The sequence below is a fragment of the Lepidochelys kempii genome, chromosome 20 (genome assembly GCF_965140285.1).
Source record: "Lepidochelys kempii isolate rLepKem1 chromosome 20, rLepKem1.hap1, whole genome shotgun sequence".
Lineage (NCBI taxonomy): Eukaryota > Metazoa > Chordata > Testudines > Cheloniidae > Lepidochelys > Lepidochelys kempii.
Genome location: NC_136399.1, coordinates 4,575,055 through 4,600,136, shown reverse-complemented (window position 1 = coordinate 4,600,136; position 25,082 = coordinate 4,575,055). Strand labels below are relative to the sequence as shown.

Genomic DNA, 25,082 nt, shown 5'->3' with positions numbered 1-25,082 from the left:
TCCCCTGGGAGGGGGGGACTCTGGGCGAGGGGTCCCCTGGGGGGGTGCTGTCCCCTGGGAGGGGGGACTCTGGGCGAGGGGTCCCCTGGGGGGGTGCTGTCCCCTGGGAGGGGGGACTCTGGGCGAGGGGTCCCCTGGGGGGGTGCTGTCCCCTGGGAGGGGGGACTCTGGGCGAGGGGTCCCCTGGGGGGGTGCTGTCCCCTGGGAGGGGGGACTCTGGGTGAGGGGTCCCCTGGGGGGGTGCTGTCCCCTGGGAGGGGGGACTCTGGGTGAGGGGTCCCCTGGGGGGGTGCTGTCCCCTGGGAGGGGGGACTCTGGGTGAGGGGTCCCCTGGGGGGGTGCTGTCCCCTGGGAGGGGGGACTCTGGGTGAGGGGTCCCCTGGGGGGGTGCTGTCCCCTGGGAGGGGGGGACTCTGGGTGAGGGGTCCCCTGGGGGGTGCTGTCCTCTGGGAGGGGGGACTCTGGGTGAGGGGTCCCCTGGGGGGGTGCTGTCCTCTGGGAGGGGGGACTCTGGGTGGGGGGGTCCCCTGGGGGGTGCTGTCCTCTGGGAGGGGGGACTCGGTGGGGGGGTCCCCTGGGGGGGTGCTGTCCTCTGGGAGGGGGGACTCTGGGTGGGGGGGTCCCCTGGGGGGTGCTGTCCTCTGGGAGGGGGGACTCTGGGTGAGGGGGTCCCCTGGGGGGTGCTGCCCCCTGTGAGGGAGTGACTCTGGGTGAGGGGGTTGCTGGGGGGTGCTGTCCCTGGGGAGGGGTGACTCTGGGTGTTGGGGTTCCTAGAGGTTAGTATCCCCTGGAAGGGGGTGACTCTGGCTCTTGGGGTCCTTGGGATGTGCGGGAGTAGTGGCCCCTGGAAAGAGAGTGTCTGTGGGTGTTGAGGTCTCAGGGAGATAGTATCCCTTGGAAGGGGGTGACTGTGTGTTGAGCCCTCTGGGAGTTGGAAATTGTGGGTCCCTGGTGGGGAAGCAGCCCCTGGAGGGAGCTCCCTCACTATTAGGGTACTATAGGGGGAGATTGTGGGTTTTGGGTGTGCCCGGGGTATTTCTCCTGGAAAGGGTGACTCTGTAGTGAGTACCCTGCTTCCCACTGATCTTGGAGGGGGTGGGGGGTTGTACATTTGCCACGGGGCCTGAGCCACAAGCCACTGGGTGAGGATGGCGTGGGCTCTGAAGCTGCCGCTGGCGGACGAGGTGATCGAATCGGGGCTGGTGCAAGATTTTGATGCCAGCCTCTCAGGCATTGGGCAGGAGCTGGGCGCTGGCGCCTACAGCATGAGGTAGGTGAGAGCCTCCTGAACATCTTGTCCTACACCATGAATTGAGAAGGGTGATGAGAGTAGAATATGGAGGTTGTGTTTGGACCACCGCGGGCTGGGAGACTGCAGGGTCCAGGAGTAGTTGGATATTCCATTGGGCTGGGCTGAACAGACAGCACAGTGTATCACAGGTCTTGCATTTAAGGGCAGATGACTTTCTGGTGGGCTGATTGAAGCCATCACTAGGTTGGAGCAGATCAAGGGGCCATTTAGTGCAGTATCCTGTCTTCAGTTGTGATCCGTAATGGGAGTAATGTAAGTAACGGGAGGACACCTTCCCCCTTGTTTGCTCTGCATGCTGCATTTTTGAATATGAAAGATGAAGTGAAACCAGTGGCTGGGAGATTTGGACAGCAGTATAAAACGCGAAGATAAGGTAGAATTTAGAAACAAGATGAAAGTGTGTCACTCCCTTCATGAAGTTGGCTTGAGGAGTTAGTGGTTGCTGGGAGTCAGAGTTAAAATTTAGCCACAGAACTCAACAGTCAAGAAGGATAGTTTTATGAGTTTTGTAAATCCTAAAATGGGAGTAATGGGGACTCTGTGCTTGAGAGCATCATCTAAACTCAGGGTCAGGAAGAATTTACAACACCTGCCTTTCAGCGTTGCACAGCTGGTTAGATTTGGGGCAGTTCACCCCCTCTAAAAATCAGGTATTGGCCATGGTGGGAGGCAGGTTCTCAGGTGGTATGGACTGTTCAGCTAAAGGGGATATAGCAAATCCATTCCTCTGGAATTTGTCCTCCTGCTGTTGTCAAGTTATGGATAAATCATCCAGACTTAGGGTATGTATATGCATACAGTGCTGCTGTACTGTTCTAATACAGCTACAACATGTCTGGTGAAGATGCTATATACTGACTGGAGAGAGCTCTTCCGTGGGCATAAACAAACCACCTCAGTGAGCGGCATAAGTTATGTTGGCGGAAGCAGCTCTCCCACCAACATAGCACTGTGCACATGAATGCTTATTGCAATGTAATTTATGTCGCTCCGGGGGAATATTCACACCCCTGAGCAACATAAGTTTTGCCCTAGTGTAGATATAGTCTAAATCCTGTGCCTCCCATCTGTTGCTGATTAGGAGAGCCTGTTCCATGCTTCTTTGTTCTATGCTCCGTCAACTAATCAGGCCAAGAGTCTCTCTTCCTTAATCTTGCCCCGAATAATCATGCCCAAGGGGTAGGAGAAGCACCTTCAGCTCTCTGTGATCTGAGTGCAGGCATTAGTATCTTAATACTTTAATTCAAGAAGGAGGTTGATGAAGTGGAGACGGTTCAGAGAAGAGCCACGAAAATGAATAAAGGATTAGAAAACCTGCCTTAGGGTTGGTCTACGCAGGAAAATTACATCAGCATGGCTATGTCTCTTGAGGTGTGAAAAATTCACACCCCTAAGGGATGTAGCTAAACCTTCGGTGTAGACAGGGCTAGGTTGACAGAAGAATTCTTCTGTTGACCTAGCTGCCACCTCTTGGAACTCTTCCCATTGGTGTAGGTCATGGCTACACTGACCTGTACAGCTTTTCAAGTATAGATGAGCCCTTGTAGTGATAGTCTCAAAGAGCTCATTCTCTTTCACTTAACAAAGAGAAGGTTAAAGGGTGACTTGATTACAGCCTATAAGTATCTACATGGGGAACGAATATTTAATAATGGGTTCTTCAGTCTAGCGAAGAAGAATCTAATATGGTCCAGTGGCTGGAAGCTGAAGCAGGCTGGAAATAAGGTGTAAAATTTTGACCGTGAGGCTAATTAACCACTGGAACCGTTTACGAAGGGTTGTGGTGGATTCTCAATTTTACAGCAAGATTGGATGTTTTTCTTAAAACATCTGGTCCAGGAATTATTTAGGGGACATTCTGTGCCCTGTGTTGTGCTCATGGTCTGACTAATCACAGTGTTCCTTTCTGGCCTTGGAATCTACGCTTCTCTGAGATTCTGGCTCTCTTCCTTTCTGTGGCCTCGGGGGAAGTCGCTTTCCCTACTTTGCACTGGGGGCTGGGAGGGAGTTTAAGGATCATACGGTTAATATTAAAGTGCCTAATTAATACTTGTATTATGATTGTGACCAACAGCCCTGCTCAGGATCAGGACCTCATTGTGCTGGACACTGTACTGACCTGTTCTTGCTTAGAAGAGTTTGTGTTAACCCACTGCTGAGTGTCTCCTTGGTCCCTCTCTGTACCTGATCTGTAGGGGATAAGAGACGGTCACAGCCCCAGCTAAGCTATAGCAGCTCATGCTTTCAGCTCTAGAGGTCCTCAGTTCAATCCCTGGTGTGGTGGTCATCACCCTTGCAATCAAAGATGACATATGACATGCAGTGTCAGGGAGAATTTAATAGACACATATAGGTTGGCAGTCTGTTTCCCCTCCCCCGCCCAATAATTCAAATATATAAAGTACCACCTATTTCCCTCTGTCTCTCCAGCCGTTATTGACTGGCTGACTTGATGTGGCATTGAGAGGTGATCTGAAGATGATGAGGGTGGTGGCCTCACTTGTCGGGAAGGCATAATACTTAATAAAGCGCTTTGAGATCTACAGATGAAAAGTGCAGTATCCGAGCTCGTATCATGTCATGGATAAGGGGTGGCATGGAAGAAGGTGCAAATGAATCTGGCACTTTTTAGCCCCATGGAGGAGATGGACAGGAGGACATTACAGTAAGGCAGTGGCAGGGAGGCGCGGAACTGTGAGGGACCTTGATGGGCAGGTTGGTGATGGAACAGGGGGAGCCAGTGGAGAGGTTTAGTTAAGGGGGTGTTGTGGTCAGTGTATGGGCAAAGAGGCATTCTAGAGATCTTAGGGTTGGTCTGCATGAGAAAGTTGCACTGGTTTAACTTAAGGTGTGATTTTTATTTTAAACTGGTGAAAAAGTGTGTGTGTGTGTACATTCCTGTTTCGACTGAAACCGGGCTTCTTTCGGTCAATCCTAATCAACTGAAGCTGAATCAAAACAAAGCTGGTTTGAAATACAATGGAGGGGAGGGGTGCAAGATGTCTCTTGATTACAGACACGAGTGCCTGGGAGGATGGTGGAGTTGCCGACAGTGATGGGGGAGACAGCTTGGCAGGAAAGTTCCGGAGTTTGGCCACCTTAAACTTAACCTCTGGGAGGGGATGTTGGAGAGACAGGCCAAGGGGTGGTGTAGGGTGGAGGGAGATGGGTCAGGACTGGAGAGGTAGAGTGGAGTCACCTGTGGAAAGATCGTGATCAAAACTGTCAGTGGAAGCAATCACCCAGAGGGCGGGCGTAATGGGATATGAGTGGGCCAAGGATGAAGTCCTGTCGAAACACTGCCCACAGAGTGACAGAGATGAGGCGGACCATTTGAATGTGACCCTGAAGGGCTAATCAGAGAGATGGGAGGAGAAGACAGGACAAGATTTAAAGGAACTGTGTGTGATCAGTGGTGTCATAAGCAGCCGGGAACTGAAGGAAGCTGACGGTGGAGCAGGAAACTTGATGAGAGCGGTTTTGGAGAAGTGAAAATGGAGGAAGCCAGACTGGCAGGACACCCAGGATAGAGTTTGAGGAGAGGATTGTGAGGTGGGGAGAGATGGGGCAATAATTGGCAGTGTCCACGGTTTCAAGGACATGTTTGTATTTTGAGGAGAACTGGCCAGAAGAGAGCAAAAGGAGAGAGGGAGGAGGGGGAAAGCAAACTTTTTTTTTTCTCCAGGAAGAGCTTCTCCCAGGATAGGTTGACATGAAACTTCACCACCACTAAGTTGTTGCCATCTTAATGCCAGCATTTAAACCATCCCATTGGGTAGAGGTGCACTGTGAAAAGTTCAAGCAGGGGACACATAAGGTGGAGTTTGAAATGTGCTAAAAGTTAAATGACATTTCCTGGAGGAGGACGTGTGCAAATGCCAAGGTGCTTTAAATGCAACAGGCTCGCGTTAATCTAACACACTACAGTTTGTCGGCATAATTTATATTCCTCAGGGGCGTGAATAAACCACCCTCCCCCATAGCGACATAAATTACACTGACCTAAGCGTTGGTGTGGCCAGCGCCATGCTGGGGGGAGAAGTTCTCCCATAGCTACCGCCGCTCTCGGAGGTGGTTTTATTCTGCTGACGGGAGAGGTATGCACTGTATGTGTTGACATGCCCTTAATCCAGTGGTTCTCACCCCGTGGCAGTGGGCCGCTTGCGGCCAATCAGCACACAGCTGCAGCCTATGTGACATCCTCAGGTCCATACTGGTAGTATATATATTGTGTGGATGGAGCCCACATAACACACACAGCTGCATATGCAGCCCACAATGGTAATAGGTGGAGAACCACTGCCTTAGTCCATTGTCAACAAGCAGTGAAGGGCTCCTTGCTTTCTGGTACTTCATCTCCTTTAGGGGACAGATGGTGTTAAATAGCAGCTGTTACTGTTCAGGCCTGGTCTTTTATTTAACCAGGTGATGGGGATAGCTAGAGCCTTCTCCTGGTTGCCTCTGGGTGTATGACTGAGACTACTATCAAGGCTATACAACACCAACTTATTCTTGTGGCGTGTCTTACGTGCAAACGGTACCTGCTCTGTTTCAAGCATCCGGGACACGCTCACGTTTATCATATATAACTCTTAAAACCAACTCCTTTAACTATTTTACTGATAACGCCTTCAAATATTAAAATTAGATTGTAAGTTCTTTGGCGCAGGGACTGTCTTTGTTCTGTTTGTACAGCGCCTGGTGTAATGGGGTTCTTATCCATGGCTGCGGCTCCTAGGTGCTACCGCAATCCAAAAAAAACCCCCAAAACCAACCTTACAACGAGGTAACATTAGTTGGTGAGTGTGGCTTATTATTTATTTATATTAATTTGTATTCCCATAGTGCCTACAGACCACAGTCCAGGCTCAGAACCCCTTTGAGCTATCAGCTACACAGGTACATAACTGAAAGATGCTTCCTAACCCAAAGAGCTTACAGGCAAAGTCATGATGCAACATCAAGGGGATTACAACAGACAGACATGGAACGCAAAGCAAACAGATAATTTGTGATGAACATAATAAGCAGCAGTTACAGCACTCCCACTTTCCTAGCTATTATCAAGTGTTTCAGAGCTAAATGACCTGTCTCCTCCTGAGAGGAAATGCAAGCAGTGAAAATAGACTGGTCAGGTTTGCTGTAGCTCTTTGCCATAAGTTTGGGCTTCAGACTTACAAACTAACACTTCGCTTATTTTATTTTTGCAAAAACGCTAGGTCTGAGCTACCTACTGTTGTTTAGTATTCAGAGTGACTGAGAGGGAGAGAAATGGAGAGGTGTTAGCAAATGGGGAGATGTTTTCAGTTAAAACTTGAAGTGAGATAGAGGAATCCTGTCCTAAGTGGCAGGAATGTTCTGGCACCAACACTCCCCTGCAGTGCACAAGGAAGGCCGAGCCTAGATAGCTGGTGGAGATGGATGAGATTGGGGAGTGGGGGCGGCAAGGGGCCTGACTCCATTGCCCTGCATCTTGTGGCACCAGTGCAAAGTGCTGCTGATCTGACCTGGTAATGTCTTGCACTTCAGTGGTGGAAACAATGGTACAAGGCGTGGTGCGGTGGAGAATTGGGCCTGAGGGCTGTGAAGTCAGCTGAGCAAGTGCACAGAGCATTTTAAGAATGACAGACTTTGAGCTGGCTCCTGGAATGAACAGCCAGCCAGGATAGGGGTTTGAGAATTGGGAGTGACAGGCTTATACTTCCTACATGTCAGAGGGTGGGCAGCAGTGTATCTTGCCCATATTGAAAGTGGAGTATTGTCTGTGTCTTATCCCCCTTCAGATAGTGGACTTCGTAGGACTATTCCCACCCTCCCATCTGTGAAGGAACATAAATGGCTATTCTGAATTGTAGACAAATTGGAGGTGTCCACAAGAATGTAGAACTCCAGCGTTACAGGATCAGGTCTGACGATGCCCAGATGAGATACAGCGTGGTCCAGTGGCTAGAGTGCTGGTCTGGGAGCTGGGTTCTGGTTTTGCCTCCATTACTGACTTGCAGTGCGACCTTGGAAAAGTCACTTCCCTTCTCTGGGCCCCTTTTCCCCCTCCCGCCCCTCTGTCTGTCTTATCTATTTAAATTGTAAAAATCTGGAGGCAGAGATTCTCTCTCGCTATGGGTTTGTGCTGTTAGGAGCATAATGGAGCTCTTTGCCTTGGTTGTGCTCTCTTGGTGCCACGTCCTGCTATTACTACTACTTCCTTTATAATCCCCAGTCATCCTCCTCTTTCTGTTCAGTTCAGATGCGTGCCTTTGGTTTATGTGCTTTGTCATCATGCTGCTCGGTTTATGGAGTCATATCCAAATTGTGATGTAGTTTCCAAACAGACGGGTCTGAACCTATTTCAGAGTAACAGCCGTGTTAGTCTGTATTTGCAAAAAGAAAAGGAGGACTTGTGGCACCTTAGAGACTAACCAATTTATTTGAGCATAAGCTTTCGTGAGCTACAGCTCACTTCATCGGATTAGGTTCTAAACCTAATTTGTCAGCCAGAGTGAAAAGAGGCTGGACATGAGGCTCCGGAACCAAACTCTGTGACTACGTTTCAGCTCTTGTAATCTGGCAGTGCAGGCAGGCCCCCTCCCTTGTAATAGCAGGTGTTTTTTCCAAAACAGAAACGCAGATAAATTAATATATTCAAGTGAAACCCTGTTGGCTGCATTTCAGAGCTTGCATTCCATAAAGGCGGCTTCGGTTAGCTTGCAAAGAAATGTGGGGGGGGGGGGGCTGATTTTACATCCTTAACTTGTAAAATGACCTTGGTGAAATGGCTTGTCTTCTCCTTCCTCTGTAAACTCAGCTGTACACTTGATAAAAGCAGGGCAATAGTGCTGAATACCAGCAGTCTGAATGGAGTTTTCCCCAGGAAATAGCTACCCAGAATACCTGGCTCTTCCATACCCTCCCAGCAACACGCACCAACCAGAGGCAGAGCTCTGCTACTGAAATATTACCTACAACTCCAGGGTAAAGAGCATTTAAACACCAAAAAGTTTTCATACCACGTAATAGTAATTGACTTAAGCAAACTCAACTCCCTTCTCCTCCGTGGAAAGCATTCCATGCCTTAGGTCTGAACTCTGTTGGCCTCCTGAAACCTAACTCTCTTTCCCTGACATTTGTTGACCTAAGCTGAACATAAATAGTGCCTGTCCCAATGTAGGTAAATGCCTTCCTGACATCTGACATTTTCTCCTGTGTCATGGCAGTTCCACACGCCAGTCACAGGGAGGAAAGACTTCCATGGCCATTTTGTTTCCTCGCTTGTGGTCGTTTTTCCCCTCCACCACTCCTTGTGGTTTTCAGTTGCTCTTTAATCTCACTATGGAAGAGGCACCATGCTACCCTGGGAATGTACATTGGTAGGTGGGTGTGGAGATGATCTTCACCCTCGGAGATGGACAGTCTTGGCTTTACCTTATGGACATTCTGCAGTATAGGATCAGAGGATGTATTTCTAGGTATACTAAATCCTGCCTTGAAGCAAGGGGATGGAAGGCCTAGATGACTGCCTGAGATTGTCCCTTTCAGCTGAACATTTCTATGGTTTTGCTAGTGGATGCAATCATTGGTGTTACTGGTAGCTTTATATAACAAAGCAGTTCTTAAGAGGTCAGAGACAGCTTTGAAAGATTTCATTAGTAACTGACCATACATTTCCCTTTGAAGAATTCCTGGAACTCTTTGTTGCTTGTTTGACTCTGTCAACTGTACAAGAGGGTCTCAGTTGTGAATCACTAGTTGTCTAGGAGCCGTTAATGGGAAGTATAAATTGGCTAATGGGGAATATAATTGTATGTTAGAGTAGTGGTTCTCAAACTTTTGTACTGGTGACCCCTTTCACATAGGAAGCCTCTGAGTGCAACCCCCCGTTATAAATTAAAAACACTTTTTAAAATATGTTTAACTCCATTATAAATGCAGGAGGCAAAGCGGGGTTTGGAGTGGAGGCTGACAGCTCGTGACCCCACATGTAATAACCTTGCAACCCCCTGACGGGTCCGGAGCACAGTTTGAGAACCTCTGTGTTAGAGCTTCTCGATTTTACCAAAATAAAACTTACAACTCATCATCTTCCTGAACTGAGCAGATGAATGGTGACATGAAAGGTCAGAGCATGAGAAGATGGGACTTGGCAGTGTACTGTGTCTTAAAGAAGGCTGGAGATAACACATGAGGTCACAACCTCTTGCTATCTCTTGGTAAGTCATTAAGAGTTTCCACTGGAGATGCTAGTTGTGAGTCCAAGCATTTTTGAGGACCTGTTGAGCTCTTTAAGCTCTGGCTGTCTTAATGATACCATTCCTATAAATATTTAAACTTTTTATTACACCATACAACATGTAAAGCTGACTCTACTACCCGGGTTGCATAGCACAGGAACGTAATGGCCTTTAAATGATTAGAACTCCCAGCCTAGGGGCTCTTAACATAATCCATGACTGCTGTGACTGAGAGATGAAGAAAATTGCTTTCTTTGGATGCTGTTTGTGATCTTTCTAGTGAGGATAACTCCATGCAGTTAACTATATCAGTATGATCACTGGACCAGAATGCCTGTCTGTATGTTCAGTTAGTAATCAAAGGCTCAGAAGGAGCTGTGCTTCTGTAACCTATACAGCCTTGTTAGTAGCTATTAGAGAGCGCACTTATCTTTGGTAGTGATGTATTGCTTGTTTTACACTTAGCTAACAAGTGGGTAACTAGGAATTCTGTGCTTGATTAGACTAATTCTACCAATATGGCAGTACAGTGGTCCAGAACTGACTCTGTGTAGCACCTGTTGGGATGTGTAATATTTCTAACAGAAATTCAGAGTCCAGGTTAAGTAGGGCCCCAAATAGCTGGGGTCCTAACAGCTTTGTCAGCTGCTAAATCGGATCTGTAGCTATTATAGACTTGCTAAATATTTGGTGCTGTGAAAAGCAGTCTGTGACGTAACAGCGAACTGCTTTACTGTCTCTTAACCTGATGTTAGTTCCAAGTTGTTACATAGAACTCCAGATGTTTTCCATCTGTTCTAATGCAGTGATGACTGGATGTTCGTTATGTAGTGGTAAGGCTGGTGTTCTCAAGGTAGGATGGTTGCATCCAGGGGAATTCTAGCTCAGGGTATCTTTCTGTAGGAAAAATAGCCATCACTGTTTTCTAATGGGATGCCTGAGCTATAGCAAAGATCGGTTCTTCATCTGTCCGTTCTGCAGAGAAACATCAAACCAAGTCTTTTAACTGGATTATGTAACATGCCCAATTGTGTAAATTCTCTTGCACATTCCTTGATGCAGTAATGCTGTGTTTCCAGCACCCAGGCGTCTCCCTGGTATGTCTAGCTGGTTGTGTGGGGGCAGATGTCTGCCACAGCAATATATCCAACAGTTGATGATGATGTGGCATAAGTTTCTTATATACACTGGGTGTGAGAGAGCCCCTAAAATCTAAGAATTTACTGTAATGTCTTGTGCATGTTCCTGGCTCTGTTTTTCCCTGGTGCTGCTCCCCCATCCCCTTGGCTTTCTAGTGATACTAAGTACCTTTCATTGTCTTTCTACTTTGTTTCAATGTGAGGGTTAGTATGTATGTTCTATTGGTGTTTGGTATATTCCTGTTTTCAGTTCTCCCCTGATGCACTTACTAGGAGTGTGAGTCCATGAACAAATAGGCACCTGCCCAAGTTAGTTCCATAGTTGACTGGCATCGTTAAATATTATTTGCTTCCCTAAAATTGTCATCCTTTGGGGTTTAATGAGCTGCAAGCTTCTGCGGTCTCATGCTGTAGGGCTGACTCTTGGCACCAAGAGATGGGCTTGTAGCTGTTGGTCTGTAGCAGAAATATGTAATCTATACATATAGGGCCATACCAAATTCACGGCCATAAAAAACTCATCACAGAAATCTGGTCTCCCCCCCCCGGGAAATCTGGTCTTTTGTCCGCTTTTACCCTGTACTGTGTAGATTTCACGGGAAGACCAGCATTTCTCAAACGGGGGGCCCTGACCCTGGGGGGGGGTGGCCTCAAGGTTATTTTAGGGGAGGTGCGGTATTGCCACCCTTACTTCTACATTGCCTTCAGATCTGGGCAGCTGACGAACGGCGGCTGTTGGTTGGGTGTCCAGCTCTGAAGGCAGCGCCCCGCCAGCAGCGGTGCAGAAGTGTGGGTCACAGTGCCGTACCACGCCATCCTTCCTTCTGCGCTGCTGCTGGCTGCGGCTCTGCCTTCAGAGCTGGGCTCCCGGCCAGCAGCCACCGCTCTCCAGCTGCCCAGCTCTGAAGGCAGCGGTGACAGTGCAGAAGGAAGGGTAGCAGTACCGCAACCCCTCCCCACAATAACCTTGTGACACCCCCCCCCCCCCGAACTTCTTTTTGGGTCAGGACCTCTACAATTACAACACTGTGAAATTTCAGATTTAAATAGCTAAAATAATGAAATTTACAATTTTTAAAATCCTATGACTGTGAAATTGACCAAAATGGACTGTGGATGTCTAACTATATACTTTGCTACATGGCCCTTGACTCTGTAGTATGTGAACATCTAGTGGAAGGCAGGGATGGTGATGCATGTAGAATGGATGATAGAAATCAGGGCATTTAAAAGAAATAAAGATAAGATGTCAATGCATCTTACAGTGAGGGGTGGCTGCAGCCAGCAACTGCCCAACTTGCCTTCTGCATGGGTTTCTCTCTTTAAAAGCAGCCACTTCCTGTTATGATAATGATGGAATCAGATGGCGACTGGTTACTTTTGCAGCATTTTGGGGGGGAGGGGAGCCCATGAATATTTCATCTCCTGAAATCAAAGGGTTAAAACTTTGCTCAGGGGGCAAAATGGTAAATGTTTGACTAGTCCAGTTCTCCCTCAGCAGACTTAATGTTCAGCAAAAAAAAAACCAACAAAAAACATGTTGACCTTTAAGGGTCTGGCTTAACCCTCCTTCTCTACCTTTCTTCCCCATACCCCCTACGTTCCCCTAAAGTAGTTGAAAAGTAAAGTAGTTGAAAGGGGTGTCAAGCAAAACTTAATGTGCTTTTAAACTGTTTTTAAATGAACTCCCAGTGTGGTGGAAAATTTCTCAGCCTCTCCAAAGCAAGGTCTGCAGTGGTGTTAAAATCTCTGCTCTAGAGCAGGGCAGCCCCCACCGACATCGATCTGTGTGTGTTGGGCATGGTGGAAATGTATGCCACAATGTTCCTTCACTCCTCCTCCAGGCTCCGTTTTTGTCAACAGGGCACAGGGTGAAACTCTAGCTCACGAAAGCTTCTGCCCTAAATGCATCCGATGAAGTGAGCTGTAGCTCACGAAAGCTTATGCTCAAATAAATTTTAGTTTCTAAGGTGCCACAAGTCCTCCTTTTCTTTTTGCAAATACAGACTAACACGGCTGCTACTCTGAAACCAAATAAATTTGTTAGTCTCTAAGGTGCCACATGGACACTTTTTTTTTTTTTTTTTTTTTTGCTGGTACAGACTAACAGGCTACCACTGAAACCTGTCAAAAAGTCTCCTATCTTACAACCTGCCACATGACCAAACCTGAGATAGGATGGTTCAAAACAATCAGAGCTTATCTCCTGAAAGCAACACATCGTCCCCAAAATCTCCTGTTCCACTAATAAGTAACACTGACTGTTAAATTGGATTAGTGACATTTTTTTAAAAAAAGAAGTAACTCAACTCTCAGGCCCAGATCCTCAGAGGGATTTAGGTGCCTAACTCCAATTGAAATCAGTAGGAGTTAGGTGCCTGAAATACCTTTTGAGTATCTGGGTTTCAGACTCTTTGAAAAGTACAATGTTACATATGATCGGAAGGAACCTCCTGGCTCACTGAGTTGAGTCCCCTGCTTATCGCAGGCAACCCCATCATACAATCCCAATAATAAATTTACCAAGCCCTGTGTTAAAACAAGCTAGCTTGTTGGCCTCCACACCTGTGTTCTGTTAAGTACAATGACTTCCCTCTAAGAAGAAAAGGAGTACTTGTGGCACCTTAGAGACTAACCAATTTATTTGAGCTAAGGCTGTAGATATTTCTAAGAGCTGACGTGCTCATTGCGGTATGAGAAACAAATAAAGTAGAGCTCTGTGTAAGATCAAAAGCTTGTCTCTCTCACCCACAGACGTTGGTCCAACAAAAGATATTACCTCACCCACCTTGTCTCTAATATCCTGGGACCGACGCCGCTACAGCGACACTACGTACATGAGAACCAAACAGTCTGCCTCAAAGAAGTTGTAAGCTGAGATGCAGAGATAAGAGGAGATGTACTGGGAGACCGAAAGGAGGTTTAACTACGGCTGTATGCATAGACTTTTTTTGTCACTGGTCTCAAATGTAATGTTATCGTGGAGAAGGCACTTTGACTTGCATAGGTTCGTGGCTTGTCAAATTTGTCAGTAACTTAAATTATTTGAGCTGTCTCCCTGCCAGTGCAGGATTGTTCCCTAGGGTACAAATTCTGGTGTTCTTGAACTGTAGACTGGACAAAAGTTACAGTAGCATCAGATGATAGATTCACATAGTGCACTGGAGATGAGATACAGGACACTGAGCTGGACCGATGCAAATGGCTGGGCTTTGCCTTGGGTTTATTTTGATTTCACTAGCTTTGTATGCTACAGCTGCAATCTCTTAATGTGGGATTTGTTTGTGCCCAACGTAATCATCCTCCAGCCAAGGTAGGAAGTCTGTGCTAAGAGGTGGCGTGTGTGTTTCATGTTTGTGGTCAACAGCATGCTAGGCAAACTGGAAAGAAGCATTAAATAATAAAAACTGTTGCATCCCCCAAGGCATAAGGAAAGTGTGTGAGCCATTGCACGGTCTCAATATTTGCATGGAAGCAAAGTTTTGGAAACTCTCAAATACAACTTAATTCAAAGGAAGAGGTGCATCTGACAGTGGGGCTTCTACAGATGAGCTGCCGTGTGGCCCAGTGGGCATTGGCGTGGGTCTGAGACAACCTTAGTTTTCATCTTGGCTCTGACATTGACTGTGCGACCCTGAGCAAGTCACTTCTCTTCTTTCTGCCTCAGTTTCCCCCAATCCACCCCAACCTTTATCTTGTCTGTTTAGATTGTAAATTCTCTGGGGCAGGGACTGTCTTACTATGTGTTTATACAATGCCTAGTACAGTGAGGGGCCTTGACCTCGGTTGGATAGCTAGGCATTTCTGGAATTCAAATAATGGACAAAGGAGAGAAGCAAATAAGGGCAATCCATCCAAGATTTTTACACTGGAAAAACTCTCATCCCCAAGTTTGTCTGTGTGAATGTGACATATATTTTAATACCCAAAATACTTTGCTTAACCAGGAAATGGACTCTCTGTGTGTGCGTGTGTATGTGGTGGTTGTTCGCTCTGAACTGTCTAGACTATTTCCCCCCCCATGTTTGTAATGGTATTGGTGACCTTAGTCTGAATAGGGCCTCGCATTCCATTCAGTCTTACCCTTAGGGGCAAAGTAGTTTCTGGTTACTTTGCTAATCTAGCAAGTTAAAATTCCCTTGTCTCATCCAGTGCTAGGTGTGACGGGTTTGTCTGTTTATGCAACACTGCCGCCCCGTCTTGTGAGCAGAGCTCTGCTTCTTTCATTGTTTGGTAAGACTTGACTTCCTCTGACCCATAGAACATTCTTTCTTGAGCCCTGCCTATGCAAGGACATTTTCTGGAAGAGCTATTGTGGAATGCGTGACTTTTTTTTTTTTTTTTTTTTTTGCCAGAATGAAGTATTCCCCACTTGGTACTGTTCCAGAACAGTTTATTCTGCACTAGCTATGCTGGTTGAGGACTCCGTATAGACAAGGCTTTGAGCAGCTGCTGCCTCAATTGCAGTATCTCCTCTGTAAGGTGCTATTCCTGGAGATACCAGTGTATCGCATGGTGGGCAGCTGGTGTTTGGCGGAGGGCTTGAGTGGCAGAACTGAACTGAAGGGGGGAAACGTCTTTTCATTTAAAAAAAAAAAGTCCCACCGTTATAGCTGCACTTCAGCGCCCTCCACCTCGAATGCACCATGGTGTGTGTGTGTGTCAGTAACAGTCACGTATTGGCAAAGAATGGTCAGGCTTCTCCAGCAAAGCGCTGTATCAGATTCTGAAACCAGGTCTCCAGAGCGCCCCTCCTGTCAGTGCTATGGACCGCTGATGAAGTCTGAGAGACTTTTAGCGACATCCGCTGGGATTTTCTAGAAGTGCTGAAAGCCTGGTTTACACCCCAGGTTTTTGTAGTGGTAGAACTCTTTCCATTAAGGGCGTATTTCCCCCCCACACCACACACCAACTGACGATAATTCTACCAGTACAACCCCTAGTGTGAATGCAGTTTTACCAATATAGCTTATTCCCATGTGGGAAAGGGAGTAAGCTATACCAGTTTACCAGCACTTTGATAGCAGCATAACTGCATCCCTGCTAGGGGCACATATGCTGCTGGAGTTCACTCTCCTTACAGTGTGTACGATAACACCCTTTCATGTTGTGTGTGTATCTAAATCTCCTCACTGTATTTTCTACTGGATGCATCCGACGAAGTGGGCTGTAGCTCACGAAAGCTCATGCTCAAATAAATGGGTTCGTCTCTAAGGGGCCACAAGTCCTGCTTTTCTTTTTGCGAATACAGACTGACACGGCTGCTCCTCTGAAACCTGCAGTTAAAGTGATACACCTTTTGTGTGCTGACAAGGCCTTAGGGCAGCGATTTTCAAACTTTTTTTCTGGAGACCCAGTTGAAGAAAATGGTTGATGCCCATGACCCAACAGAGCTGGGGTGAGGGCTGCGGGGTAGGGCCAGGAATGAGGGGTTCAGGGTGTGGGCTGGGGCTCTGGGCTGGTGCAGGCTCTGGGGTGGGGCTGGGGATGAGGGATTTGGGGTGCAGGGAGGGCTCCGGCTTTAGGGGGTGCTCAGGGCTGGGGCAGGGGATTGGGGCACGGGCTTATCTCGGGCAGCTCCCAGTCAGTGACACAGCAGGGGTGTTGAGGCAGATTTCCTGCCTGTCATGGCACCATGGACCACACTGCATCCTGGAAGCAGCTAGCAGCAGGTCCAGCTCCTAGCTGCTCTCGCCTGCAGGCACCGTGACCCCTCCCCCCTCATCTCCTGTTGGCCGGGAACCGGAGTGCGGAGCCGGTGCTCGAGGTGGGGGCAACACGCAGAGCCCCATGTGTTCCCCCCCCACACACACATCAGGAGCTGCTGCTGCCCACTTCCAGGGCGCAGTGTGGTGTCAGAACAGGTAGGGACTAGCCTGCCTTAGCCAGGCAGTGCTACTGGCAGGACTTTCAACGACCCGGTCGGCGGTGCTGACCAGAGCCGCCATGACCCAGTGCCTTCCATTCCACGACCCAGTACTGGGTGGTGACTCGCAGTTTGAAAACCACTGCCATAGGGAGTTGGCCTGTTTAAATTCATTGGGACTTGGGATACTTACCTTGGTATCCCTTCTGGGGTCCTACTTGAAATTATTATTGTTTTTTTTTGGGGGGGGGGGAATCCCTGGCTTATTGTAAATCTGACAGGTCAGTGATGTACCCGGATGATATGTTGTGGTACTGTTGGAAAAGGTCACTAGCGCATGTTGCTTTAGACCCTTCAATGACCCAGCCCCTCGCAGTGGCATCTGAGGCAAACCAGATTTGTAAACGGCCAGTGACAAATGAGGTGTAGAAATCGATGGTCTAATAATGATTTACTGGTAATTTCTACTAATTGGAGTTTAAATCTTCTCTATTGGAGTTAAGGGTGCTGAGAAATGTCACTAGCTAATGCAAGGTGCTGTAGTTTTGTTTTTTGTTTCCTTTTTAAGGTCAAAAGGAACCATTGTGTTGGTTTAGTCTGACCACCTGTGTAACAAAGGCCATAGGATTTCTCTGTAAATTAATTCCTGCTTCAGGTTCAATATGCTTTGGTTCAAGCACAGCTATCTCTTTGAAAAAACATCAGTTCTTGGTTTTTGAAATTTCTTGTGATGGAGAATCCACCACAACCCTTGGTAATTTGTTCCAAAGATTGATTATCGTTACTGTGGAAAAATCTGCCCGTTATTTCTAATACGAAGGAATGTCTGGTTGGGTTGCCATCCTCAATTCCATAAAAGCTGCTCCATCTCCATGGCAGCTCGGTGGGAGGATCTTCTCTTCTAGTGACTCCTGGACATGCTTGCTTGCCTAGATGTAGGAGTTCAAATGCCTAGAGCCCTGCAAATCTGCAGAGATCTTCTTTATATCCGTGGACCATGTTTGTGGATCGGATGTGGGTACAAATTTTGTCTCCGCGCAGGACTCTACAAATGTCCAAAGCTCCCACAAGCATGATGGTACCATTCACTCACATGGCTGGCTAGTTGGCGAAGATGGGTTGGTGATTTGTTGTGCAGCATTTATATTGTTGAGTGCTCCCAGTAGATCCAGATTGGGGCTTTGTGCTAGGTGCTCTACAAACTCAGGCGTGGTCCCTGCTCCAAGGAGTACGTTCTAGGGGTTGTATTCATGTTACCATAGCTCTTGTTGGCTGTTCGTTGTTTGAACATAGCAGTGATGGCTCTGAATTTGAAAGGGATTGACTTGACTCAGCTCTCCCAGTGAGGGGGCAGAGAGGGATGAGAAGGGGTTCAAAGACGGTAGGCCCTGAGGGAATAGAATCATAGAATCATAGAATCATAGAATATCAGGGTTGGAAGGGACCCCAGAAGGTCATCTAGTCCAACCCCCTGCTCAAAGCAGGACCAATTCCCAGTTAAATCATCCCAGCCAGGGCTTTGTCAAGCCTGACCTTAAAAACCTCTAAGGAAGGAGATTCTACCACCTCCCTAGGTAACGCATTCCAGTGTTTCACCACCCTCTTAGTGAAAAAGTTTTTCCTAATATCCAATCTAAACCTCCCCCACTGCAACTTGAGACCATTACTCCTCGTTCTGTCATCTGCTACCATTGAGAACAGTCTAGAGCCATCCTCTTTGGAACCCCCTTTCAGGTAGTTGAAAGCAGCTATCAAATCCCCCCTCATTCTTCTCTTCTGCAGGCTAAACAATCCCAGCTCCCTCAGCCTCTCCTCATAACTCATGTGTTCCAGTCCCCTAATCATTTTTGTTGCCCTTCGCTGGACTCTCTCCAATTTATCCACATCCTTCTTGAAGTGTGGGGCCCAAAACTGGACACAGTACTCCAGATGAGGCCTCACCAATGTCGAATAGAGGGGAACGATCACGTCCCTCGATCTGCTCGCTATGCCCCTACTTATACATCCCAAAATGCCATTGGCCTTCTTGGCAACAAGGGCACACTGCTGACTCATATCCAGCTTCTCGTCCACTGTCACCCCTAGGTCCTTTTCTGCAGAACTGCTGCCTAGCCATTCGGTCCCTAGTCTGTAGCTGTGCATTGGGTTCTTCCGTCCTAAGTGCAGGACCCTGCACTTATCCTTATTGAACCTCATCAGATTCCTTTTGGCCCAATCTTCCAATTGGTCTAGGTCCTTCTGTATCCTATCCCTCCCCTCCAGCGTATCTACCACTCCTCCCAGTTTAGTATCATCCGCAAATTTGCTGAGAGTGCAATCCACACCATCTTCCAGATCATTTATGAAGATATTGAATAAAACCGGCCCCAGGACCGACCCTTGGGGCACTCCACTTGATACCGGCTGCCAACTAGACATGGAGCCATTGATCACTACCCGTTGAGCCCGACAATTTAGCCAGCTTTCTACCCACCTTATAGTGCATTCATCCAGCCCATACTTCCTTAACTTGCTGACAAGAATACTATGGGAGACCGTGTCAAAAGCTTTGCTAAAGTCAAGAAACAATACATCCACTGCTTTCCCTTCATCCACAGAACCAGTAATCTCATCATAAAAGGCGATTAGATTAGTCAGGCATGACCTTCCCTTGGTGAATCCATGCTGGCTGTTCCTGATCACTTTCCTCTCATGCAAGTGCTTCAGGATTGATTCTTTGAGGACCTGCTCCATGATTTTTCCAGGGACTGAGGTGAGGCTGACTGGCCTGTAGTTCCCAGGATCTTCCTTCTTCCCTTTTTTAAAGATTGGCACTACATTAGCCTTTTTCCAGTCATCCGGGACTTCCCCGGTTCGCCACGAGTTTTCAAAGATAATGGCCAGTGGCTCTGCAATCACAGCCGCCAATTCCTTCAGCACTCTCGGATGCAACTCGTCCGGCCCCATGGACTTGTGCACGTCCAGCTTTTCTAAATAGTCCCTAACCGCCTCTATCTCCACAGAGGGCTGGCCATCTCTTCCGCATTTTGTGATGCCCAGCGCAGCAGTCTGGGAGCTGACCTTGTTAGTGAAAACAGAGGCAAAAAAAGCATTGAGTACATTAGCTTTTTCCACATCCTCTGTCACTAGGTTGCCTCCCTCATTCAGTAAGGGGCCCACACATTCCTTGGCTTTCTTCTTGTTGCCAACATACCTGAAGAAACCCTTCAGGTGAATTTCCTTCAGGTGAATCATCCCTGCCCTTCCCATCCCTCCCACCCCCAAGGTAACCTAGCAAACTGTCTAGCTTTTGAAAAAATGCTGCCTGCAGCAGATGTCCGTGTTGGGGAGTGGTTTGTGACCAAGCGCGACTCCTTTACGACCTGTCTGCACATTCTTCCTTGAAAAATGTGATGGCGCGTGACAAGTGAGTTCAGTCCTCAGCCTGTCCGATGGAGACAGCTGTCTGTATGCACAGACTGAACACAGAAGCAAGAATTTATCTAACTTTTTGAGCTAATGGAAGGAGCAAAGTTGATACTGGAGCTATGACATACCTCACTTCTGTGAAGGTTAATGGTTTGCTATAGGACGTGCCTTTTGCATGTACGCTATACGTTTTAAAATAAAAAATCAGAATAGATAAAAATCGGTTATTTTTTTAAAAAAAATAAATTTAAATACACTTTTCTTTTTAAAAGAAAACCTGTTTAAAATTGAAATTGCCAATCTGTATTCAAGCTTTAAATTTGCTGTAAACTATTAATTATTCGAATGATATTCAAGCAGTATGTGTTTGGTGCTGAAGTTTCACTGAACTGGTGGTAGTTTGAGTGCTAAACTAGCTGTAGGCAGCAGTGGCCTCTTCTGCAGGTGCAGAGAGAGTATTTTCTCCCCTTCGGATTATTCAGCTAGTTCAGTTCAATGACTAGTTTGTTCTTGGTTGAGAAACCAACTGGGAGTTGAAAAAGCAGGGAAGCTTGTTTTCCTCTTCCAATCTATGACTAGAAACAAGGTGTGAAAGGATGAGATCTACTAGTTTTAAGATCTTAAAAAACATGGTGATCAGAAACAATTCAGTTCACTAACTACAGATACTTATTCTGTTTAATAAATCAGTTTGTTTTAAGTGCAAAACATATTTGGATAAAACTTTTTCTTGCCTATCTAACACATTTAAAGTAGTCTTATTTAATTAATAAAAACAAGTTTAGAATTCAAATAAAAATGCTCCCAAAAATATAATTTCCATCTAAATGAAGTTAGACACTAATCAGTTGGTAAACTGTGAATGGTGCATTTCTTATTTTCTAATGCTATAAAAATGTAAAAACTTCAAAATTTAAATGTATGTTAAGCTACACAGGTGCTTAATAAATGTGTATAGCTTGTGGTGTTCTCCTGGTTAGCAAAAACTACCAAATATAGTTTGAAGGCTTTATTTAGTTACAAATCAATACAGTGTAGTGGTTACCAACCAATGAGAATCAGTTTTGTCTTTAGGAAAGTTATTAAAAAGTACAACTGCAAAACAAGATTAAAATGGGTTGAAATCGAGGTTTCCTGGTTGCTGATTTTTTAATCTGTGATTGGAATCGGATTTAAATCAGCCCAACCTGAGATACACGTATATGTCTGTACATAGTTCTTGTTTTAAACAGGGATCAGCACAAAGTGACCTTTCCAGGAGCAGCATGCTGAGGCATTACCAGTGATTGCTCCCTCGAAGCTCATGAAAGCTCAGCGTTAACAAATTAGTTTGGTGGTATGAGCTCTTGCACCACAGCTTATAAAACAAACCAGTCACTGGAAGCTGGTGCAATTGGAGACCCAGTTTGGGTTGTGGATAGCTGCACGGGTGGATGTTGCAGCTGTGGAGGTGGTTACCTATGGCTCCTGAGGGTCAAGAGGGTGACTGGCCATTTTTTGCAGTATGACATTAATGTCTCTGTTCACTTACCCAACCTCCCATCTTGGAGAATGTGCGCTGCAATGTTGGTTGTGTGCCATGGGGTATAAAGGTAGTAAAATAGGTCTGCTGTTAAAGGGGATATCTCTGCATTTAAGCCACATGCTGATGATGATTGAAGCAGGGAATTGATCGTATTTAGAAGGGCAGGGAGGATAATAATAATAAAAAAACTTGCAAGAATCAGTCTTTGGGTGCTGTTCAGAATAGTTTGCTTCATGCCCTTTTTGTACAGGCTGAAGATGGGTGTTAGATGGAGGGAGGCGTGAGGTGTGAAATTGACATCTCTGTGCAGTTGGAGCCAAAACCAACCTGACTGACAAATCTCTGTTGCAGTGATGTTCTAGCCCTGCCCATATTCAAACAGGAAGAATCAAGTTTGCCTCCCGACAACGAAAACAAGATCCTGCCTTTTCAATACGTTCTGTGTGCAGCCACATCCCCTGCAGTGAAACTCCATGACGAAACACTCACCTATCTCAATCAAGGTGAGGCTATTCTGTGGGGGCAGGTGGAAATCGGCTCATTGGCTCACATATATTTATTTATTAAGGGTCTGACTTTCATAACATACTCTTAAAAACTTTCACTCTTCACATGTGAACCATCTTTGTACTAAAACCCAAGCTGCTTCGAGGCTTCCGGCCTTTTCACCTCATTTCTCTCTACCCCAGCAGGTGTGGGATTAGCTGGTTTCCCCAAGGTTCCACCAGAACCAAAAGTCCTAAGGAAAACTGAGCCATCCAACCCTCCCCAGCCTGATTGGCAGAGAATCTACTGCTAACCTTTGTGGTTCTTAGACCAAGGCTAGCATAGGACTGGTTAGTGTCTATAGCAACAAATACACTACATCTTACAGGCATTATAGACAATCTTCATAACCTAAAGTAGACTGTGCTACAGATGCATCTCCTGATCCTACTTGATGCATCAGAAGCATGCCCCTTTCTCCTTACTAGGACTTTGCTCACCTGGCTGCCAGCACATGTTCTTGTGACTGGCTATAAGAGGAAGTAAGTTAGAGCAAGCATATTATTGGGGATAGGAAATTCTTCAACATGTGTATTCTCTTGGAGGAGTGGGTGAGGTTTTGTGGCCTGTAATGCGCAGGAGGTCAGACTAGATGATCATGATGGTCCCTTCTGACCTTACAGTCCGAGTCTATAAATTCCAATCACCTCCATAGGTGGGATTTTGGAAAGATCAGGATAGCTGCTGGTAACCCAATTAAGTCAACGTAATGGGTTTCTTCTCATATTCTTAGTTTGCAAGTAGATGAGCTTTGTTAGTGTGGGCAATTCCTAGAAAGCTACATCTTGGTTCACAAGGAAGGACAGGAGCTAACATCCCGACAGGGCCCTCTCCCTTGGACAGTGTTCATCCAGTCCCTGATCAACATGTCACTTACACTTCTTGCCACTTCTTTGGCATTTAATTTGCCATCTAATACAAGAGTGACAGAAGAGCAGAACGCATGTGCGGCTAACGGTTGTTAGGCCTCTTCCCTAGGTCAATCGTATGAGATCCGGATGCTAGATAACAGGAAAATCGGGGAGCTGCCTGAGATAAATGGGAAACTGGTAAAGGTAAGTGAACGAGAATGAGAGTGTCCTTTTTATACAGACATCCTCACACAGGGCACCCTGCCAATGCAGCAAAACACCAGGCAGTCTGCACGGAAAGGTCCTCTGGGCATAGGGATTGATAGGTGCTTTCAGGCACTCAATGCCACCAACCTGCACAAGGTGCTCCCCAGCAGGTGTGGGCTTAACTGGTCTCCCCAAGGCTCCACCAGAACCAAAGGCCCTACGGAAAATTGAGCCAGCTAGACTCCTCCACCTCCTTGGCAGAGAATCTGCTGTTAACGCTTGAGGATCTCAGGTCCAGACTAAGGTACGACAGTTCAGTGCCAAGAAAAGAGAATGTGGTGGTTACACACATCTCCTGTGGGGTATAGAGGTGAGGAAGAACTTTGTATTGTGCAAAAGGACCCCCTTTCCCCCACAGCTAATGCTTCACCTCATTCCATCTTTGGATGGATCTTTGAACCATTCCCCACAAGCACCCTGATAGGGAAGAGCTGGGATGAGAGGAAATGCTGACTTGGTGGCTTGTCACTCACCTCACAGGGCCTAGTTTAACTCCTCCTTTTGCCCCTCCAGCTTCTGTGTATGGCTCTAGATCTCCCGTATTCTCCCTCCCTGCTCTTTCACTGAGCTGGGGAACCCTACCGCCTGAGCCGCTTAGTGACGGTTGCGGGGCGGGACACACGGTGATTCTCTGTTCCCTCTAGAGTATATTTCGAGTGGTGTTTCATGACCGGCGGCTGCAATACACGGAGCATCAGCAGCTTGAGGGCTGGAGATGGAACAGGCCCGGGGACAGGATATTGGATATAGGTGAGTGCCTGCAGCAGCCCGGATAGGGCATGAAGAACAGATTTGCACGTAGTTTGTCTTAACTGATGCAATTCCCACTGATCCAAACCTCTTCTGTGCTCTAAGTAACCCAAGAATTATTTTATAGGCAAGAAGAGGGAATAAGAATGCTTTACTGCTCCTAAAATAGAGGGTAAATTATTACATTTAGTACTGACTCATGGCTTTAGCTGGCAGTTCTGTTTTGAATATGACCTCCCTCGCCCTTAGCCCTTCAGGAAAAAAAGTGACTAACTCATCATTGTAGGTATTAAAGGGTTTAAAAACATTCAGTATCCCTTGTTCCATGTCCCCTGCACAACAGGAGCCTTCACACCACTGTAATACACGTCTTCACCAAGCTGTGGCTGCCATAGTGCTCTGTCTCCCTTGCCACCGCTACGTGGCAGGCTAGGATTGAGGTGCATTATCGAGGCTGGGAGTGGGGAAGCTTGCACAGCATCTGCCTGAACTATGTGGAGCTCTAGCCAAACTCCTCGATCCCTTGATTTCTTGCACACTGAACTTCCTCAAGAAATTCACTCCGCTCTGGTTCCTGCAGGGCAAGTGAAATGGAGACGTTGCCTCTGTCACTGTCCTAGTGCTAATACATCCAGAGAGTCAGGGACTCTTTCTGCCTTGTGCTTGCCCTCCAAGTGTGTGTTGTGCTTCCACAGATATCCCGATGTCTGTGGGTATAATTGACCCCAGGGCAAATCCAACACAACTAAATACAGTGGAGTTTCTCTGGGATCCTTCAAAGAGGACTTCAGTGTTCATCCAGGTAAGACAGGAGTTGCGGGGAACACCCAGCTCCTGCTGCTCCTTTGCAGCAACCCAGGGAAGGGGAGAAGTTGTCCTAGGAAAAGGGGCTCTTTCCTGGGTCAATACTCAGAAACAGCAGCCAGCTGGGTTTTACAGGAGCTGGGGGAGGATCTGCACAAGAGCTCCCCCTAGAGCAATGCATGAGGGTGGCATTGTCTTGTTACAGTATGAAATAGGAAGTGCCTCTAACTAGCTATAAAACAGTGAAATTACCTGTGCATTTGGGCCAAATTGTCAAGGGTATTTAGGCACCGAGTGGGATTTTTGAAAGCACGTAAGCTAGTTGCTAATTTCCTATTGAAATCAGTAGGACTTGAGTGCTTAACTTGCTTAGCCACTTTGAAAATCCC

At 46.9% G+C, this 25,082-nt stretch overlaps 1 protein-coding gene across 7 annotated transcripts in view; it reads left to right on the top strand.

Moving 5' to 3' along the window:
• The first annotated feature begins 724 nt into the window (after positions 1–724).
• The window catches only part of TFCP2 (transcription factor CP2), a 40,117-nt gene continuing 15,759 nt past the window's right edge, over positions 725–25,082 (top strand). For 2 of the 7 annotated variants that reach the window (XM_073319393.2, XM_073319392.2), the window contains exons 1-6: positions 725–1,270; positions 6,158–6,211; positions 21,827–21,978; positions 23,000–23,076; positions 23,784–23,889; positions 24,585–24,691. In XM_073319393.2, coding sequence (XP_073175494.1) covers positions 1,149–1,270; positions 6,158–6,211; positions 21,827–21,978; positions 23,000–23,076; positions 23,784–23,889; positions 24,585–24,691 — 618 coding nt within the window. In that variant the 5' untranslated portion in view covers positions 725–1,148. Of the gene's footprint in view, positions 1,271–6,157; positions 6,212–19,828; positions 19,949–21,826; positions 21,979–22,999; positions 23,077–23,783; positions 23,890–24,584; positions 24,692–25,082 lie in introns of all 7 variants that reach the window. The other 5 variants (XM_073319398.2, XM_073319397.2, XM_073319395.2 and 2 more) reach the window with 4 other exon arrangements.